The following is a 17869-nucleotide window of genomic DNA, read 5'->3' as shown; positions in this document are numbered from 1 at the left end:
GTCCGACTGTGCGCGAAAGAAGTCTAGAAATAAACGGGCCAGGGACTTCCGTTGTGCTCGAGCCAAGATACCGCCCCGAACCATGCCTCACGTGTCTCCGACAACCAATCACAAGGCCGGAACGCCCATGCAGTCCCACCAGGCATCGGGAAGCGTCCCACCTCAGCCAATGTTTCCCTGCGACCTCACGCCAGCGGACCACATATAGAACGTATAGACTTTGTGGGACACCCGGTGAGCTCATCACAGTCTGTTTCGAGATTTCTTCCCACCACGACGGGACTAAAAGTAGTGAGAGCCGCCGGCGAAACCGCATCAAGGAAATACCCAAAGAACGCTTCTGTAGTAGCTGTACGAACGTATTAGGATATTGGCCGAGTATTTCCTGAGGGAGACGAGAGGAGACAGTGAGCAAACGCTCGATCGGAAATAACGAAACATCCGAGAGACGATGGCGGTACGAAACTGCCTGGCGCGTTCGGACTGTTTGATATACGCCGGTACGCCCTTCAATGCAGAGGAGGCCGAGCAGACAATGTCTTCAGTGAAGCAAGATCCATTTCGGAAGACCTCTCCCTGCCCAAACCGCACACTAGAAGCGACGGCCGACGAAACGAATTGTTGCGGCGGCAGGCCACCCAAAAGATCCAGTTTTCGTCGGAACCTGATGGACGCGCCTCTTTCAACACTGTATGCAGCGTCCTGGAGCATGAATGTGCGCGCTACCACCGTTGGGGAAGCTTGAAGGACCTGGCCTAAGCTCAAACATCAGGAGTGTAAGCTCTGTAAGATAAACATGGATCATTGTATGTAAACCTTTGTGGAAGTCGTCCCATCAAAGCGTAACAATACATACAATTGATTGATTGTACGAGGCAACGAGAAGAGATACCTTACCACCCGATGCCATACAATGACAAGAAAAGGACCGGCGAGAGTACATGTCCACCATACACGGGCGCTGATTCTTCCCTTACGGCGTTCGCTGAGGTTTCCCTCCCGTAAGTACGTCCGTGTCCTGAAAAGAGTCTAAGGCAGGAAATCCACTGCCAGAGTGCGCCGAGGGCCACCGCATGCCAACATAGAGCTCACGAGCGAGATGTGGCGGCAACCATGGCCGTAAAGTGCGAGAACCAAGCTTACAGATGAAGGGCTTTATCTACGAGGAAGGGAATCCAAGAATATGGGAATGTATAAGTAGACAAGGATCTGTTAGAAGTGACGCCCAGCGCTGAGTGTTGAGTGGATGATAGCCAACACTGTTGTGCCCAAGCCTTCACTGGGAGCAAAGAGCAATATTCAACCCATGGCCAGACGCCAAAAGGGGACGAAAGCGAAAGATGGATGGGGCGAGGAAGAGAAAGAGGGTGGCGAAGTTGGAAAGAAGCCGGAAAGTGCCGCCCGTCAAGCGAAGTCAACGCAACAGTCGCAAAGCGTTCGCCAACTTGTCCGTCTACTCCCACCGTCGGGCTCGTCATTGATATATCTTTGCATAGCAACCCCATCTTCACTTTTCTTTTTCGAGTCTTTCCAGCTCTCTGCGCGCCATGGCCACTCCAATCCGTAAGAAACGCAACTTCAAGGCCCTCCAGCTCGACGTGACACAACCCAAAGCCGCACCAGAACCAGAGCCGATGCCAATACCCACCCGACTCGCACCAGTCGCCGCACCAGCTACAGCAGGTGGAAAGGCGAAGAAGCGGCCACCTCCAATGGCGCTCAAGTCTACCAAGGGACACTCGACACCAGCCGGAGGAGACGAGAGCTTGCTGCTGGCAAATAACGTACCTACATCCGCCCCGGCCTCGAATGCCGCCTCGTCCAACCGCAAGTCATACCACACCACGCTCTCCAATACTCTTGCCAGCCTGGATATGAACGCGGAGACTAAGTACGACTTGAGGGACGAGGATCTGAAGGAGCTGCAGGAGCTCGGACAGGGGAACGGAGGCAGCGTGAAGAAGGTGGAGCATGTGCCAACACACACTACCATGGCTAAGAAGGTGCGTATATCTGCCTCTTGAACCATAGATGCTCTTTGTGAAATTGTAGTCCAGATCGTCCTCATAGATGCCAAGCCCTCAGTCCGCAAACAAATCCTCCGCGAGCTCCAGATTATGCATGACTGTCATTCCGAATACATCATCTCTTTCTATGGCGCCTTCCTTTCAGACCCAAATATCTGCATATGCATGGAATTCTCGGACAAGGGCTCCTTAGACGGCATCTACAAACGAATAGGACCCATCGATGTCGAGGTCGTCGCTAAAGTCGCCCTCGCTGTCCTTGAAGGTCTTACCTATCTGTACGATGTCCATCGCATCATTCATCGCGGCATGTCTCCCACTCTTCTTGCCGGTTTACCTACTCTTCGCTGATACGTTGCACTTTACGTCACCGCGCACAGACATCAAGCCCTCAAATATCCTGTTCAATTCCAAGGGACAAATCAAGATCTGTGACTTTGGCGTCTCTGGCGAGCTCATCAACTCTATCGCCGACACCTTCGTCGGCACATCTACCTACATGAGCGTACGTCTCATCTCCGCACATTGATTATCATCCTCCCGCTGTTTTCCTTTCCCCTGTGGCGTCAACCTCATCACGTTTGCTTCCGTGTGGCCCACAGCCCGAGCGTATTCAGGGCGCGCAATATACCGTCAAATCAGATGTCTGGTCCCTCGGCATCTCTCTCATTGAACTCGCTCTCGGCCGCTTTCCCTTCTCCGATTCCGTGTCAGACGACGACTCTGACCTCTCCGACTTCGAGGGCACCCTTTCGCCATCTAGGCCCCATCCCCTCGGCCTCCCGCCTCCAAAATCTAAGGCGTCGAAGAAGGACAAGGAGAAGGAGGCGAAGAAAAACAAGCGGAAGAGTAAGGGTGTTAGTTTGCAGGGTGGGGCTATGACAATGAGTATTTTGGAGCTGTTGCAGCATATTGTGAACGAACCGGCCCCGAGGTTGACTCCAGAGGGGAGGTTCCCAAAGATGGCAGAGCACTTTGTGGATGGGTGTTTGTTGAAGGATCCGGAACTAAGACAGACACCGAAAGATCTTCTGGTACGTTTTTTTTACCTCATTCATACACACTCTTCTTCCGTCCCTCCATTTTATCCATCTCGTTACTCTTACTGTCCCCCTTCCCCGCACCCCCCGTCTTTCCTTGGTCAAATTCTCACAAACCTCGTGCTTGGCAACAGAAACACGAATGGATAGAAAGCGCCAAGTCATCGACATTTGATCTGGAGGCCTGGGCCAGCACTTTTTGATGTCCTCAAATCTCTCGTGATTCATTCCGCTTCGATCGCGACCTGGGGCCGCTCGTACCACCCACATCACCATTCTCACCCTCCCACCGCGATTACCCCGGAACCACCGCGGAGGAATAATCCATCGGTTTCAGCTTTTACACACTGCCGATACCCAACGCCACCTCATACTTCCTCATCACACACTCTCTCACCTCATCTCTCCATGTCATACATAACGTTCCCCCTGGCGCTCGTCATGTCCCCTCACGCTATAATTTCTCTTCGATCTCGGTACACGGTGACCGAAAAGCTCAGACAGACAAGGCTCTTCTGGCGAGAGTCTAATTTACGCTCTGTGTTCTGTGCTGAAGTTTGGTTTGGTTTCCCTTTTCTCTCGTCTTTCAATCTTCTCTGTCTGTTTACTTTCTCAAGATGCGGGAGCCAGAAGAAGTGGATGTATGTATGATAGAATGAAGCGATCTTATAGGAAGCTAGTCTTTTGAACATTGTTTGTCAGGGTGAGTTTCTTCTATGAAGTGACACTCATATGGATGAGGGCTTTCGGACTCGAACGTATCAGTATTCCCACGATAATCTTGATGCCACACGCCACACATACGAAGGCATTCGCGTACACTCACAAGTGTATTATTTACGTTCGAGAAAGTCTTCGGATTTTTTCTTTACAGGACTACCGACATCCTCGAGGATCTAGCGTGACCTTGGCCATTCTGACGATAAAGCTCAGTGAACAGGGCAAGCTGAGTACACTCTGAACATGCCTGCCGAGTCTCAATGCCCAACACCAGCTTTCGACGCCACACCGTCATCTAGTCGGCAAGAACCAGCAGAATCGATGGAGCTGTCTCATTTGGATGGGTCTTTATCTTCCCCAGCCACAACTTTACCGATTGTACCTCAAGACCGTCACGGCCAGGATGAAGCTGATCTTGCGACACTCCGGAATGAATCACATCTTGCTCCGGTAGATGGGGGATACCAGGCATGGTCGTTCGTAGGTCTTCTTTTCTTTCTCTATCCTTTAATGCAGTTCGAATCATGCTGACGATATGTATTTGGATGACTCTAGTTGGCTGGTGCCTTTGTTATCGAAACGATTGCCTGGGGCTTTCCTAGTTCTTATGGTGTTTTCCTCGACGCCTACCTCGCCGATTCGAAATGGGCTTCACAGTCAAGAGCGGGATACTTTTTGCCTCTCATCGGCACTCTATCGTCAGGATTGTCGCAATGCATAAGTACGTCGTGCACATTCTCCTAAATTTGATGCGGTTTATTGGCGTCTGACAAAACCAGGTTGTTTACTTTATCCCCTCAGCAATCGATTCCCTCGACTTCGTAGGCCTGTGATGTGGCTTGGAGCTCTTTTATCATGGATTGCCCTGTTCTCGGCGAGCTATACTGATGACGTAAAGCAACTAGTCGGACTGCAAGGTGCACTTTACGCAATTGGCGGAGGTGAGCGAACATACCTGTCTGTTCCTCTCCTAGACGCTGATCTCTTTCTTCTCCACAGCACTGCTCTATGCACCCGTTCCCAACTTAGTGCAAGAATGGTTCGTCGCGCGTCGCGGCATAGCCTACGGGGTCATATATGCAGGAACTAGTTTCGCAGGCCTATTTTTCCCCGTCCTCCTCCCCCATCTCTTCTCGCTCTGGGGTATCGCCAAAACTCTACGCTACCTCTCGATTATATTAGCCGCATGTACTGCGGCCGCACTCTTGATGATCAAGCCGCGCCTTCCGGAACGTAGGGTCCATGCCGCGAGGAGGTCGCGGATGTGGAGAGCTGAGGAATATGTCTGGCTCAAGGATTGGAGCTGGTTGCTTTTCATTCTGGCGAATACGCTGCAAGGTTTTGCGTATTATGTGCCGATTGTATGGTTGCCCAGTCAGTTAATTTTTTTTTGCCTCGTCAATTCTAGCGTTGACCAACTCCTTTGGTATTACAGCGTTTGCCTCCGCTTTGAACGTATCACGTTCAACCTCCTCACTTTCACTTTTCCTTCTGAATGGTAGGTCTCCGACATGGGTTTTGAACCACGACGGCGTTTGCATCTGTCATTCAGTCCCTCTAACTTTCACTTGATTTAGGAGCCTCCGTTATCGCTAAGCTCGGTTTCGGCGCTCTTTCCGACCACGTTTCGCCCTGGATCCTCGCGCTCGTCATGTTCTCCCTAACGTCCGTCGCGACATTCACGCTCTGGGGCGTCGTGGGCAATATCGTAGCAGGTGTGCTCGTGTTCGGTGGTGTGTATGGAATGTTGGCAGGTGGTTGGTTCGCCCTGTGGGAAGCGTTCGTTAAAGGGATTACCAGTAAGCCTTGTGTTCGCTGATGTGCTCACCGTGCGTTATATGAGATGGACCGGATGGCTGATACCGGCCTTTGTTCCCCTGCTGTAGAAGACAATCCTTCGGCTTCTATGACGATCATGGGGATCCTCATGCTTTCCAGTCAGTACCTAACAATCTTCTCGCAGGAACTCCGTCATATTTGTAGAGCATGCATTCACAGATATTCGTCTTTGTAGCCGGATTGGGAAACATCCTCTCAACTCCCATCTCTACGGCCTTACCCGGGTCTTCGTCTTCCATGGTTTCGTCTGACACCCACAGCAATACCCTAAGTAGTCACAGTGGATTCGGAGTGGAAGGTGGAAAGTACGAAAGGATGATAGTTTACGTGGGATCTTGTTTTGCTGCGGCGGCGTTGGTGGCGCTACTTGGGTGGGGTGGCGAGAGGACGGGATTTCTCGGGAGGAGAAGTTAGGATGACAGCACTGACCAAGCGCTCTGATCGGGAACAGCGAGGCTCGGACCTTTCCGATCTGTTCTGTTGTGGCGGCAACAAACTTTTGCTTCCGTCTGAATCCACTTCTGGTTCGCCGTTTCCTCAACTTGTGTTGCCTGAACCGACGCCATATTTTTTCTCATCTGAGCTCCTGCCGTTGATAGGGTGCACGAGACGTACGATCGCCCATCTAGGATGCAGACCAGCGACGCGATACCCATAGTAGTGAGCAATGAGCAGCCCAACACAAGTCCTGACGCGTCTATGTTGTCGCGCAGAGCTCAGGCTACTAATCGGTAATTTTAGAAGAGCTCCTCTTAAGCAAGCTCAGAGCTCCCCACCAGACTGTCGTCTTTTAGAGGCAGGACCTACTCAAGGCAAACAAACGTGTATGGTCCTAACCAAGTCACTTGATGAGCACGAAGTACTGGATGAAACAACTTGACGATCGACGTACGAGTTGTGGGTGGAGAAATTCCTTCTCCTTGTAGGTATATGAAGATACCGTCGTTTCCGGTCCCTGCATCCGCGGAAAGCACAACTGATATTTGGGACCTGGTCTGGAAGTATTTTACTTAACACTTGCTTGCTATGAAGTCTAAGCTTGCATTGCGGGAAGTCATCGGACATAGCATAACGGACCTTAGCTCGGACATGCTTCAGCCTCGAGCTCATTGATCAACCGTTCATCAACCATTACCGAAACCGTCCACTGAGGGGCGTTAAAATGGCCAGACCAAGACCGCAGAACAACACAACGCGTATACCTGCACCTACTACCACCTATACCTACAGGGTCACAGAATGAGACAGTGCTACTTGCGCGTGTTTGTTTGAGTACTATGAGCAGCAAAGCCAATGTCAGCCGACGGCCACCTCTCGTTCCAAGCTTTTTTTTTGCTCCGAGGACTCGAAATAATGATGTTCTTGCCGTGGCCGGAAACCTGAATCCAGGAGGGCCTTATTCTCAATCCTGTAGATCTGTCCTCGATGCGCTGCGGTTGGCCCCTGTTGGCCCGGCTACCTCCATCTGAAAGCCGTTCAACTTCGGAGGAAGAGGCCTCGGTCGCTAAATCGATAAATTCTGAAATCCAAACGGCGTTCGATACGATCAGTTTCCAATTTGACCAGCGGCACGAGTAGGGAGAAGATCGCGAATCTATAAGGGACGGGAGTACATGACACTCTAAATAGACTAGACCTTGACAGAGACAACGTGTTTGCGGGTTGTTTACTGCTGTGCAATAAAGGGAGGTCGGAGACCGGGAGAATGCGAATAAGTAGGATAGGCTGAAAATAGGCGGAACGGGTTGAGACGTCGCCCGCTGAATCGTTGAGTACGAGTCTTCGCCGCCTGGAAGAAACTATAGCTTCTTTGGGTATGTTCTGCGCGACTGAAGACCGGAGGGCTCTCGCATTAGGTAGGATGATAAATTAGAAGGGGAGTTGTACTCTCACCGGAGGTCCCATGTTTTGGTAGAGAACGAGGAGCCTGAGGTCGGAAGGATGCTTGAAGCCCTTCCTCAGGGGAGTGATCGAGCTCAGTGATCGATGTCTGCATCCGGGGTACTTGCGAGGGGGCAGTAAATAAGGAGATCCAGTGCTGTCGAGCGACAATTTGGGCCACGAGATTACCACAGTTACAAAGCCGTAGTCAACAGACCGCAGAGGCAAGTAAACGGTATGACTGGCATTTAAAGGCGTGTATAAAACTCGTTAGCGGATGGCCTAACCGCGGAGGAAAGCTCCCATGAGATGAGCGCGATACGCTGGGTAGACATATATAGTTCTCGATGGCCAATGCGAAGCGGTGAGCGCTCAGACGAGGTTGCCCGTTGGCAGTATAGGAACAGATCAACAAGCAGAACGAGGAGGCCCAATAGTGAGATCTATTGGAGAGCTAGATACCCTACTGTGCATTGTCCACGTCGAGTCTATGTACCAAGGCCGTCAAGTATTTAGAGGCGCCAACCTCGGATTCGTCGGACGTATGGTGGCAATGTAGGCATGTGTCTTTCATTTCCGGCACGGGCTGAGAAAAGAACTCCGATTCCAAGCCTGTTGAGAAGGCCAACACCAAAAGACTTCGAGCTCGAGAAGACGGAGAAGTCAGGCTACAAGAGGACGAGGCCCCTTGAAGGGCCCAAGCGCCACACAAGGGGGAGTGGAGCGCTTGGCTATCTTTGCTCAAGTGGCGGAGAGGTAGCCTCTGAAAGAAGCCAAGGTGACCCGTCTGCTGATGATTATTGATTTCGACACGCACGCAAGGAGTCAAGAAGCAACGGCGTAGGAGCGAGAATACAGTTAGGACCGATACAGGACGTACGAAGTTCTCGTGTGACCTCGACAGGGAAATTCAACTTTCATACGCACTCCATTATCGATAGCAGAATCGGAAGTAGGCACCCTTGTATCGCAAGAGGAGATGATTGGAGACCAGAGGACAAGGGGAGGCCATTGTAAACGAAAGGGATCACGATCCTGTCTATCAAAGTTGAGTGGCGATAATTCGGCGTGAGAAGAACTTCTTTCGGAACAACGACACCCTGAGGACGCATGCACTTGTTCTCGGGAAGGAACTGCGCCTTGGATGAAGTTCTTCAGTCAGCTTTCGACGAGGCAAGACAGCACTTGCGAGAAATATGTCGAGCAAAATAGAGTACCGAGGGAATGAGCTAGCTTTGAAGGCGTCCCAGTCGAGGAAGCGCGCTCGCGTGGCAAGCAAAGTGGAACAGATGAAAAGCCTCCGCACCGGGGCGGCTGCCGGCCAGTCTCCCGGTGCGCATAATTGCGATACTTCTTTAAATTACTTGGCCGGACCCGACACGCTCGCGTCTTCCTCCTTTCGCTCCTCCACCATCTGCTGTCCCCAGGACGCGCATCCTGTGGCCGCAATTGAGCCCGTCGTGTCTTTGCTGGACGCCGATATACCCTGATCTTTTGCTAGGCAGTCGAGATGGATTCTAATTCTCAGTACCAGCAGCCTGCCTATCACTACACTTACCCCAATCCACCATATCAGCCTCATCTCGCCAATCCAATCCCCCCTCCATCATGGCAGCATTATGCGCCACAAAACACTCACCCTCCTCCTGCTGATTATCCTCGAATGTATTCTGGCGTGCACAACCCTCCTGCAAACGGCTATGCTGCTCAGTACACATCGCCATACGTCCACCAGCCGCAGGCCGCGCACACTTCGTACCCTCCATATCAGCCCGCTCCCTTAGACACTAGTCCTCCTCAGTCTACACCTGGGCCTCAGATTCCTAGTAGCACCGGGCCTGACAGAGGTTCCACCCGCCGTCAGAACCGTCAGGCCACACAGGCCCAGTCTGCACCCTACCCCCGTGCAGACAGAGATGCTCCTCCCGCACAAAACATGCGCTCAGAGTCCTCCGATGTGGGTCATAATATTCTAAGACCGTCTGCCTTACAAACCGCTTATCGTGACTGTCCTGACATTATCAGCCGCATTTTGCACCCCGTCCTCCTTCACAAGACCCCGCCGCAGGTTATCCTCCTTCGTATCAATACCCGCAGCAAGTACCGCCTATGTCTATCCGCCAATATACTCCTCGCAAGGCGACGCCTATGTTGGCTCAGCCCATACAACAACCGACGTTAACGAATCACTCGGGCCACAGTCGATCGACTTCAGACTCCGCCAACTCCGCATCTGCGTCCACTCCCGTTTCCGCTTCTGCCGCATCCAATCTTTCCCTCAATCATCGGTCCACCTCTCCCGCCTTAAGCACTACGTCACATACGACCGTCTCCTCCGGTGGTGGTTCCGCCGCAATTCTTGAAACGCAACCACGCACGCGTGGCGGCAAGCATTCTGAAGTCCCTCGCGGGACGACCAAGAGCCGGAAGCAACGCCTGTACAGCTCCGACCGTAAGGAGATATGCGTCATGGCTCGAGACAACCCCCACATGCGCCAAGAGGACATTGCAGCACGGTTCGGAGTAGAGCGGAGCACGATTAGCAAGATTCTCAAGAATAAGGAAAGGTGGCTCAGAGCAACTGACGAGGTTTGCAAGGTTGCAAAGTTCAAGTGAAGCTCATTTTTCCTTCGATATTGTTCTTCATCTGATGATCGCGCCTCTAGAGACCCGAAGTTTCCTGAGCTTCATAGCCAACTAGACCGATGGCTAGCTGACTGGCCGAAGGACAAGCCTATCCATGACGAAGACATAAAGCAGGCGGCCATCAGGACTGCAAAGTTCCTTGGAATCCCCGAACACAAATTCAAGGCTAGCGACGGTTGGGTGGAAGGCTATAAACGCAGGAACGGCATAAAAATGCAGCAATGGCGCGATGGGGAGGGGATGGTGTACGTCATGAACCGTGTTCAAGGCAGACTGAACGAATCTCAGACGTTGGCCGAGGAAGAGGCGGAGGCCTTCAGTGGACCGCCGCAGCCCACTGCAGTCGATATTGCCTACGCGCGAGGAGACCCCATCACCATCTCGGAGGACGCTCATGCCTTCATGCTGGGGACACCCATCCTCTCACCGGACATGCGCATAAGGCGTCATGTTCTCGACCCTATGCCTTACTGTTACGGTGCCGAGCCTGATCCTGGCCCCTCCGGTACAGGCAGGCCCGAACCCTTCGTCGTAGACGAGTTCTCCGACGACGAGGACGAGAGGCATGCGCAAACCTCCGAGACCCCTTCATCGACTGCACGTAGGCGGTTACAACAGGACCCCAAGACCGGCATCTTGGCTGAGCCTTCAACCGTTCCCTGGCTCCTTCCGATTCCTCGCCTCCTCTCACAGCCCTCCCTCGAGAACCCCCCTCGCGCGCCAGATGGCAGGCGGATCTACAAGCGAACAAAAAAAGACGCCTTCATCCCCATCGAAATGACCAACTTCGTGGACGCGGAAGTGGCAGAGGAGTTGATGTTCCATGTGGTTCGGTTTTGTGAGATCCAGGGCTCTGCCTTCTTGCCTGAGACGCGACTTGACGACCTTCGTGATATATGGGATGCCCTTCGTGAACTCAAGAAGGGGAAACGAATGCCTATCCCTGAGGAGCAACGTCGGAAGAACGAAGCGGAATGGCTGCAGGGGCAGCGGGAGCAACGCTTGAGAGAGCGCGGTTTATTGCCACAGTCATGAATGCCTGTGGCCTTTCGCTGCTTTTGTTTCCGACTCATATGTTCATCGCTCCGTCTACATCCAAATGTCCTGCTCCCTCGCCACTTGACTTGCCCGCATCGCTTTCTCTGTTTTAGCCTCGCCCATTGTTCCGAGGAACCTTCGATCGTCGCCGATAATGGCACCTTTTTTTCATTCATTGCAGTCTCATACGAACTTTCTCCTCATCGCATGCATTCGTTTGTTACATACAAGCAATCTTTCACGTTCCCGTTCCCGACGCTTTCGCCTGTTCTCCTCCCTGCATTGACCGTTACTTCCTTGTTAGCCTTGCCCTTCCCTTCACACCCCCATTACCGTGTTGTTACATTGTCCATCCCGCAGCATCCTTGTTTTTCTGCCGTTATCCCCATGCATTTCTTCTCTTTGGTTCCTTGCAGTATTATCTCGTCTCAATTCTTTCATGGTTATTTGGTCTCCCATCACATATCTCTTTGGGTTCATCCCGATACGATATTCATCCTGATGATACTCGCGCCTGGTCCTGTACCTTTCTGCGCCCTGCTGGATTCATGCACGCCTCACCGTATCATTTCTGCGTCTTTGCACTCGGGCTTGCCCTTCGTCGAATAGCACTCAGCATATACTTGTCATTTCCCATCAGTCGTTCAATTCGTGTACGATCTGTTTTATTTTGCATCTTCTTACGACCACTTATGATCGCCTCGCCCGTTATCTTCACCTTCATCCCGACTCACCCTGTCTAACTGTTCGCCCTCTTTTCTCTCTTCTGCGTCTGGGACGACGTCTCTGTTCTTCACTTCCACCCTTTCCGTCCGACCTCGCCCTCAAGTCTGCTTTCCATCCATGTCTCCTCACAATGTGTTACTATACTGTAGTAGTACCACCTTCCATTGACGTTCTCATTCTCGGGCCAATATGGAATATTGTCGCCCCCCTCATCCCTCCCCAATCCGTGTCATAGCAGTCTCCGAATCATTCTGTCCTCCCTCTGCCCCCTCTTCCCTTCGCCCGCTCTTTCTTTCCGCTCACATACCTGTTCCCTTACTCCCCCATGACCGCCATTTCTCGTTGTCGATGCCGTTTCCCGAGGTCCAAGTTTTCGAGTCCTGTGGCGCATACGTACATATGGGCGCCACCAGTGCGCTGTACTTGTTGTACTACTAGTAATATGTTCCATACCAGTAATACAAGCTGCGGCTCGATTGTACGTTGTAACGGGACTCACGAAACCGAGTGCAACGCGTGTTGGAGAATGGGTACGGGGTAGCATTGGAACAAGTTGAATGAATGACGGTGAATAGATAGCAGGCCTGTGGCGCGCCACAGTATCGTTCTGGCACGAACGCTGTTAACGTTCGCTCATTTGTGTCTTAACTTACCGGCGTGCTGAGAAGACTAGGAGTCTCTCTACATGATACGACTATCCTGGGTGCCAGAGTTACGACCAGTGTACACCTGCTGGTGCTGATGCCGGTCAGGCTTCAGACCAGCTGATTTTTCTTGCATGCGTCCAATACAATGTCATAGCGTTGATCAAGTTACAGGCAAAATAATACTTTTCCTTACAGTCACTACAGCTCTCAATATCTAGTCGCCTTCGCAAGCAACAAAGCCGTCGTAGGAAGCCGCCCCAGTATGTGTGACGACCCTGCATCGAAAAGGTCGGAAGGTCAGTCATTCGACTTCGGACGCTGGCGTATGATGAAAAGAGTAAAATCATAGGTTGGGTGGTATACTCACGCGCAGTATGTGCCGCTCTCGGTGAAGATGACACGGTCAGTTCCGGGCGAATTGTAGTCGGAGTCGCTGGAAGTGTAGATAGCACCTCCGGGGACGAGTGGGAACTGTTGGACGGAGACTCAGTACGACGAAAATAGAATGCTGGAGTCCGATGGGAAATTAGAACCTGGGCGACGTACCTCGTACCATGGTCCATTGCCGCTGCAATACAGTGTGATGTTCTCTGAAGCCTCGTCGTAGTACTGGTGAGGATAATTATCTGCAAGCCATGCACAAAAACAGGTAGTCACATTATGAGTAGCTGGTCCACGTCCATGGATAGAGCAGGGTGAAACTAACCCGGTAGGTTACCACTACTGAGATCGTCGATGCCAGCATTGATCGCGGCGGTGAGCTCGGATGCACTGTACGTGTTGCTGCCGCAAGTGACAGTCCCGGAAGGCAGGGCACGGGGGACTGTGGCAGCCAAGCTAGCAGCGATGGAGGCGAACAGGACGAAAGTTCGGAGAACGGCCATGATAGCTTGGACTTGTGGCGGAGGATGTGAAGTTCAGACAAGGAACTCTGATCTGAGGAAAGACATCCCAGTCTTCTCTCCTTTTATACTCCATACCAGGGAAGAATACAAAGCACGTTGGTTACCCGGCGCAAGGAGAGCATTCCGAGAAATGACGGGGTCACCATATGGCAGAGAAGAGTTTCATCACATGTGCGGCCTGGCAGTGTATCTCGTTGCGCCTGGCGAAGTCAAGGATGGGGTGAGAGGGATGATAAGAAAGGTTGCGAATACATTCTTCGAAAAGGAGTTATGAGCTCCGAGAGGTGTGCTGGATTTGAAGCAGAGCACCATGTGCTTTTCCTTGTGCGAGATGGAAGGTAAGAAACATGACATTCCTTCGCCTTGATTGGATCTGTGAGCTATCCCTGGACCTGTTGGAGTGTTACAACACTGCCATTGCATCGAAGTGACCTGAATTTCTGGTGCTCATGTATGAAGTTCATACCCGCTGTGAGTTCCCCGCCTGGCCAAACAGATCAACGTATGCATAGATGGTATAGGGGCGGAGGAGTCATGGCCCACTTGAACTGCAGCGCGCTAGACACTTCCGCGTGCTACAGGTCAAAAGCCGATCTTTGAGCAAGCTTCTCGAGTTCTCCCCAATGTGGCCCAAGAAGCATCAAACGTGCATACTCGCCGCTCAAGCGATAAGCAGTTGTAAAAAACTGGCATCCGAGACCGATTTTCTCGATGACGTTGTAATGATTGTTTGCGTCAAAGGCAAGTACCTGCAACTTGAAGTACGCCTCCTGCCTTTACTAAGCTGAGTTCGCAGGTGGGCAAGCTGTTCGCATCAAAAGCATGCGCACAATAGACAATTTCGTTACATGCGCTGTACGACCTCGAGCTCGAATCAACGTCTTGATCTCGTTGCAACCATTATGACCCAAGGTGGATGTGATCAGTAGGCAACATCCAGGCAACGTCCAAGTCCGGTTGTCAAACACCCGCGTGAGCAGCATATACGTTTGCTTGGCTACGTTCCATCTTAGATCGGTGTCAGCGCAGCGACGTACAACCGGAGAGATGGTGTTTCGATTGACCACACAGAACGATGATCTCTGGAAACACAGAAGAAGATGCAGGGAAGGACGAGATACCGTGTCACTGTATTACATGCCAGTGCATGAGATACAAGAGCGGTTGAGTTTGAGACGCCGCAAGGATTTCATCATATATTAATCCAGCAGTCAGCTACCAAGGTGGTCCTGGGATAATACGAATGGTTCCAGAAGCCGATATGCATAGCTGTTGCCCTTCAGAAACACATCGATCATGAAGTACGCTGAGAACAGCTGTCCTTATGGTGACGAGTCCGGCAGGAGATTGTATAGAAATTATCGCCAGTGTAAAGGAGGAGGATCCTGTGGTGGCTCCTGTACTTCTTTTCGCGACTGTAGGTGTTCTCTGGTAGGCGCTGTGGCCGTAGGGTAAATCGTGGACTCGATGGTTGCCTCAGAGTGTGTCTGGTAGAAATAAGGGCAAGGTATCCATGAAGAACTGGTATTGATATCATATAGATGTTTGTTCCGACTTACAACCATAGCGGCAGGGAGGGTGTGGCACTGGAAAACACGCTATTTTTTCTTCGGCTTCGGTTTTGACGATGTAGGTTCTCTAGAGTCAGCGAAGAGGTTGCCCAATACAGGATCAGATCTAGGGAAAGTTAGATGATAACGGGATCTCTATAGAACGAACCGGTCACTAGCGATGTTCTTCATGATGGTCAGCTTTCCTGAGCTCGCAGCGTTCACGACCTGCTGCTCAATGGTCTTGTTGATTTTTGCGCTCAAGTTCTGAGGACATGGGACAGTCACACAAAGGGTTATTGAACATCTATGGCTTATGTTGAATATGACGGACCTGGTGCATTTTAGCCTGTTTGACCAGAGCCTCCTTTTTCGGTGCAATAGCCCTCTTGCCCTTCTTCGGATTGGCGGCGGCTTTCTTAGCAGCTCGAGAGTTGCCAGTTGATTTCTGAAGATTCTTCGTCTTTCCTTGAACCATGACGATAATAAGTGCAGAAGAAGTGGGTGATCAGTGACTGAGCAGGAAGGAAACTTTAGTGGGACAAGGTTCGTAAAAGCGCGAAGCTCACTCGCTGCAAGGCGTCATTTGGGGTTAGGGCTACCCTCGAGCCGGCCTTCGCCGAGACCGAGTGCATCGTCGGACAGCGCAAGCGGGCTGTTTGCTCATCGTCACCGCCGACATAGGCATACCTTATCGAATCTTTTTGACTTGGGACTCCGTGCTGGGCCGGATATATCATACCCATGCTCAGTACGACCGCGTCCTTGACGCGGCTGCATCGTGTGGCTGCTCAGCCTTCTAAGGTGAGTGTAACCGAACCTTTACTGTGAAGACCTGCTTGTTCACTATCTTTCTTTTCTTCACTATCAATCCTGACTTTTTGCCCTCGGATGCACTGAAATTTTGTTACTGCCAAACCCCGAACTCAAAATTTTGTGACCACACCGAGCAGCGCGCCCTCCATGACCTCGTCTCTCTCCCGGACAAGAAACCCATCATAGCTTACGGGCCTCCCGGAAGGAGTGCTACCACTGGGCACGTTGCTACTGTCTTTGGATGCACCGGTTTCTTAGGGCGCTATCTTGTTTCCAAGCTTGGTGCGTTAGCTTGTGGCGTCTCTGCTCAAATGCCTCTAACCGCGAATGTTCCCTGATGTTCGTCCAATAACGCGTGGCGACCTTGCCATGACATGAACCGTGTTATCAACGCATGCGCAGCTAAGGCCGGAACCCAGGTGGTTGTTCCTTACCGCGATGAGGATGAGAAGAGGCACTTGAAGGTTATGGGTGACCTTGGGCAAATTGTGCCTTTGGTACGTTCAAGCATCCCCCCACACTCCATATCACCTTCTGTTCTTCAAGCCCTCAATATTCTTCCAATCACCGGACCACGCGATACGTATAGCACCCCGCTGACATTGTTTTAGGAATGGGACATCCGATCCGAAAACCAAATCGAGGAATGTCTTCGCCACTCCGACATCGTCTACAACCTCACTGGGCGGGAATATGATACCAAGTATGCCTCTTTCCACCCCTGGCACTTTATACCTTGGGTGTCATCACCGGATTTTATCTGAGTATTCGCTCAACCGTTGTGACCTTCTGCTGACCTTCCGACGTGTCTAGGCGCTTTTCATTGCACGATGTAAACTCCACCGGCGCAGGTCGTATTGCGTCTGTTGCGGCCAGGGCTGGTGTCCCACGATTTGTCCACGTCTCTCACCTCAATGCCTCTCGTGACTCTCCATCCCGCTTCTATCAAGCCAAGGCGGAAGGCGAAGAACTCGTCCATGACGCATTCCCGAATGCGACTATCATCCGTCCGGCTACCATGTACGGATATGAGGACAGATTGCTGCAGAACATGGCCGGTCAGTAGTACTGAATATAATCCATCATGAAAGATCACCTATACTGTTTACGCTTTAGTGTGGCCCATCTGGTGGAAGCTGAATCACGGGCGAACACGCATCCGCCCTGTTCACGTTAGTGGTCCACGATCTTCTCTACTCAACCTGCATGTCCGCTGACATGAGTGCAATAGGTCATGGACGTTGCCCAGGCCCTTACCAACCTCATCTCCATCCCTTCACTTCCCGGAACACTCTCGCTCCCGGGTCCTTCTACTCTCACCTACGCCTACATCCTCGACCTCATCTCCACCGTAACCTATAACGCACCTTCCCGCGCACCCGTCGTTCCCAAACCTGTTGCCAACCTCCTCGCCAAGGTTTCCCAGAATGTCTGGTGGCCCGTCATTAGCCCAGACGAGGTAACGAGAAGATACCTTGACGATGTTGGTGCGGGTGCAGAGTATGCTGAGGAGAAGGACGAGAAGGCGTTGGGAGACTGGGATAAAGTTGGCGTTGTGCCGGATGAGATGGAAAACCACGCGATCACCTACTTGAGGAGGTATCGATCTGCGTATGTACCACGTTACGAACTCTCTGGCCTTTATAACGATACTTATCTGTTTTTCCATGTCCTTCCAACAGGGTGAACTTCGTCAGGCCAATCGTTCTCCCCCCTAGACCCGTTGTCGGCCAGGTTGAAGAATACTAGAGGACTAGACCGCTTCGAGGGGCTACAGACAAGTACAACTCCCATCATGTACATAGCTCCGTTGCCCTTGTCCTTGCACACGTGGACGTTTCTCGTTCTGCTTCACGCATCGATATCTTTGGCTTGCCATGCCCCGAGTCGCGAACGTGAACCTTCTCGTTTGTGAGCTACTTATCATAAGATGTCATATGTAGCCGTTATTATTCTTGAGTCGCCCATAGGTTCTCGGCTGTACAGATTCGCAGTGTTACAAGATGGAGCCTCCGCAGGAAAGCCGCGAACATA

The 17869-nt window shown here is 51.8% G+C and overlaps 6 protein-coding genes across 6 annotated transcripts; 4 read left to right on the top strand and 2 right to left on the bottom strand.

The window, feature by feature from the left end:
* Positions 1-1712: 1712 nt before the first annotated feature.
* STEHIDRAFT_58514 (kinase) lies at positions 1713-3270 on the top strand (the record flags this gene model as incomplete). Its single annotated transcript, XM_007304550.1, has 6 exons — positions 1713-2003; positions 2058-2358; positions 2408-2532; positions 2630-2884; positions 2936-3061; positions 3202-3270. 6 exons carry the CDS (start codon positions 1713-1715, stop codon positions 3268-3270), a joined length of 1167 nt encoding a protein of 388 aa, XP_007304612.1.
* Positions 3271-4030: 760 nt separating this feature from the next.
* Positions 4031-6148, top strand: STEHIDRAFT_139665 (MFS general substrate transporter; the record flags this gene model as incomplete). Its single annotated transcript, XM_007304658.1, has 8 exons — positions 4031-4267; positions 4343-4508; positions 4567-4728; positions 4787-5161; positions 5223-5285; positions 5365-5586; positions 5674-5724; positions 5802-6148. The coding sequence occupies 8 exons, from the start codon at positions 4031-4033 to the stop codon at positions 6038-6040; spliced, it is 1515 nt and encodes a 504-aa protein (XP_007304720.1). The 3' UTR covers positions 6041-6148.
* A 2555-nt stretch (positions 6149-8703) lies between these two features.
* Positions 8704-12232, top strand: STEHIDRAFT_168844 (uncharacterized protein; the record flags this gene model as incomplete). The annotated part of the gene is made up of 4 exons (XM_007304657.1): positions 8704-8839; positions 9013-9464; positions 9533-10119; positions 10174-12232. 4 exons carry the CDS (start codon positions 8704-8706, stop codon positions 11186-11188), a joined length of 2190 nt encoding a protein of 729 aa, XP_007304719.1. The 3' UTR covers positions 11189-12232.
* Positions 12233-12638: 406 nt separating this feature from the next.
* On the bottom strand, positions 12639-13458 carry STEHIDRAFT_79756 (Ribonuclease/ribotoxin). Its single transcript, XM_007304598.1, has 4 exons — positions 13271-13458; positions 13111-13190; positions 12932-13035; positions 12639-12839 (listed from the first exon to the last, which is right to left on the bottom strand). Exons 1-4 carry the CDS (start codon positions 13446-13448, stop codon positions 12779-12781), a joined length of 423 nt encoding a protein of 140 aa, XP_007304660.1. The 5' UTR covers positions 13449-13458; the 3' UTR covers positions 12639-12778.
* Positions 13459-15175: 1717 nt separating this feature from the next.
* On the bottom strand, positions 15176-15497 carry STEHIDRAFT_58129 (uncharacterized protein; the record flags this gene model as incomplete). The annotated part of the gene is made up of 2 exons (XM_007304525.1): positions 15176-15286; positions 15354-15497. 2 exons carry the CDS (start codon positions 15495-15497, stop codon positions 15176-15178), a joined length of 255 nt encoding a protein of 84 aa, XP_007304587.1.
* A 184-nt stretch (positions 15498-15681) lies between these two features.
* On the top strand, positions 15682-17800 carry STEHIDRAFT_168842 (NADH dehydrogenase). The gene is made up of 8 exons (XM_007304656.1): positions 15682-15823; positions 15973-16117; positions 16238-16332; positions 16447-16538; positions 16649-16893; positions 16952-17007; positions 17067-17446; positions 17518-17800. Exons 1-8 carry the CDS (start codon positions 15764-15766, stop codon positions 17582-17584), a joined length of 1140 nt encoding a protein of 379 aa, XP_007304718.1. The 5' UTR covers positions 15682-15763; the 3' UTR covers positions 17585-17800.
* The last annotated feature ends 69 nt before the right edge of the window (positions 17801-17869 follow it).

This window comes from Stereum hirsutum, assembly GCF_000264905.1.
Source record: "Stereum hirsutum FP-91666 SS1 unplaced genomic scaffold STEHIscaffold_8, whole genome shotgun sequence".
NCBI lineage: Eukaryota > Fungi > Basidiomycota > Agaricomycetes > Russulales > Stereaceae > Stereum > Stereum hirsutum.
This window is presented reverse-complemented; position numbering and strand designations above follow the sequence as displayed.

Coding starts and splice junctions, on each gene's coding strand:
- STEHIDRAFT_168842 (XM_007304656.1), top strand. CDS start 15,764: ATGCTCAGTACGACCGCGTCCTTGACGCGGCTGCATCGTGTGGCTGCT. Junction 16,539..16,648: donor GGGCGGGAATATGATACCAA/GTATGCCTCTTT, acceptor CGACGTGTCTAG/GCGCTTTTCATTGCACGATG. Junction 17,447..17,517: donor TTGAGGAGGTATCGATCTGC/GTATGTACCACG, acceptor TCCTTCCAACAG/GGTGAACTTCGTCAGGCCAA.
- STEHIDRAFT_79756 (XM_007304598.1), bottom strand. CDS start 13,448: ATGGCCGTTCTCCGAACTTTCGTCCTGTTCGCCTCCATCGCTGCTAGC. Junction 13,191..13,270: donor CAGTAGTGGTAACCTACCGG/GTTAGTTTCACC, acceptor CATGGCTTGCAG/ATAATTATCCTCACCAGTAC. Junction 13,036..13,110: donor GCAATGGACCATGGTACGAG/GTACGTCGCCCA, acceptor TCCGTCCAACAG/TTCCCACTCGTCCCCGGAGG.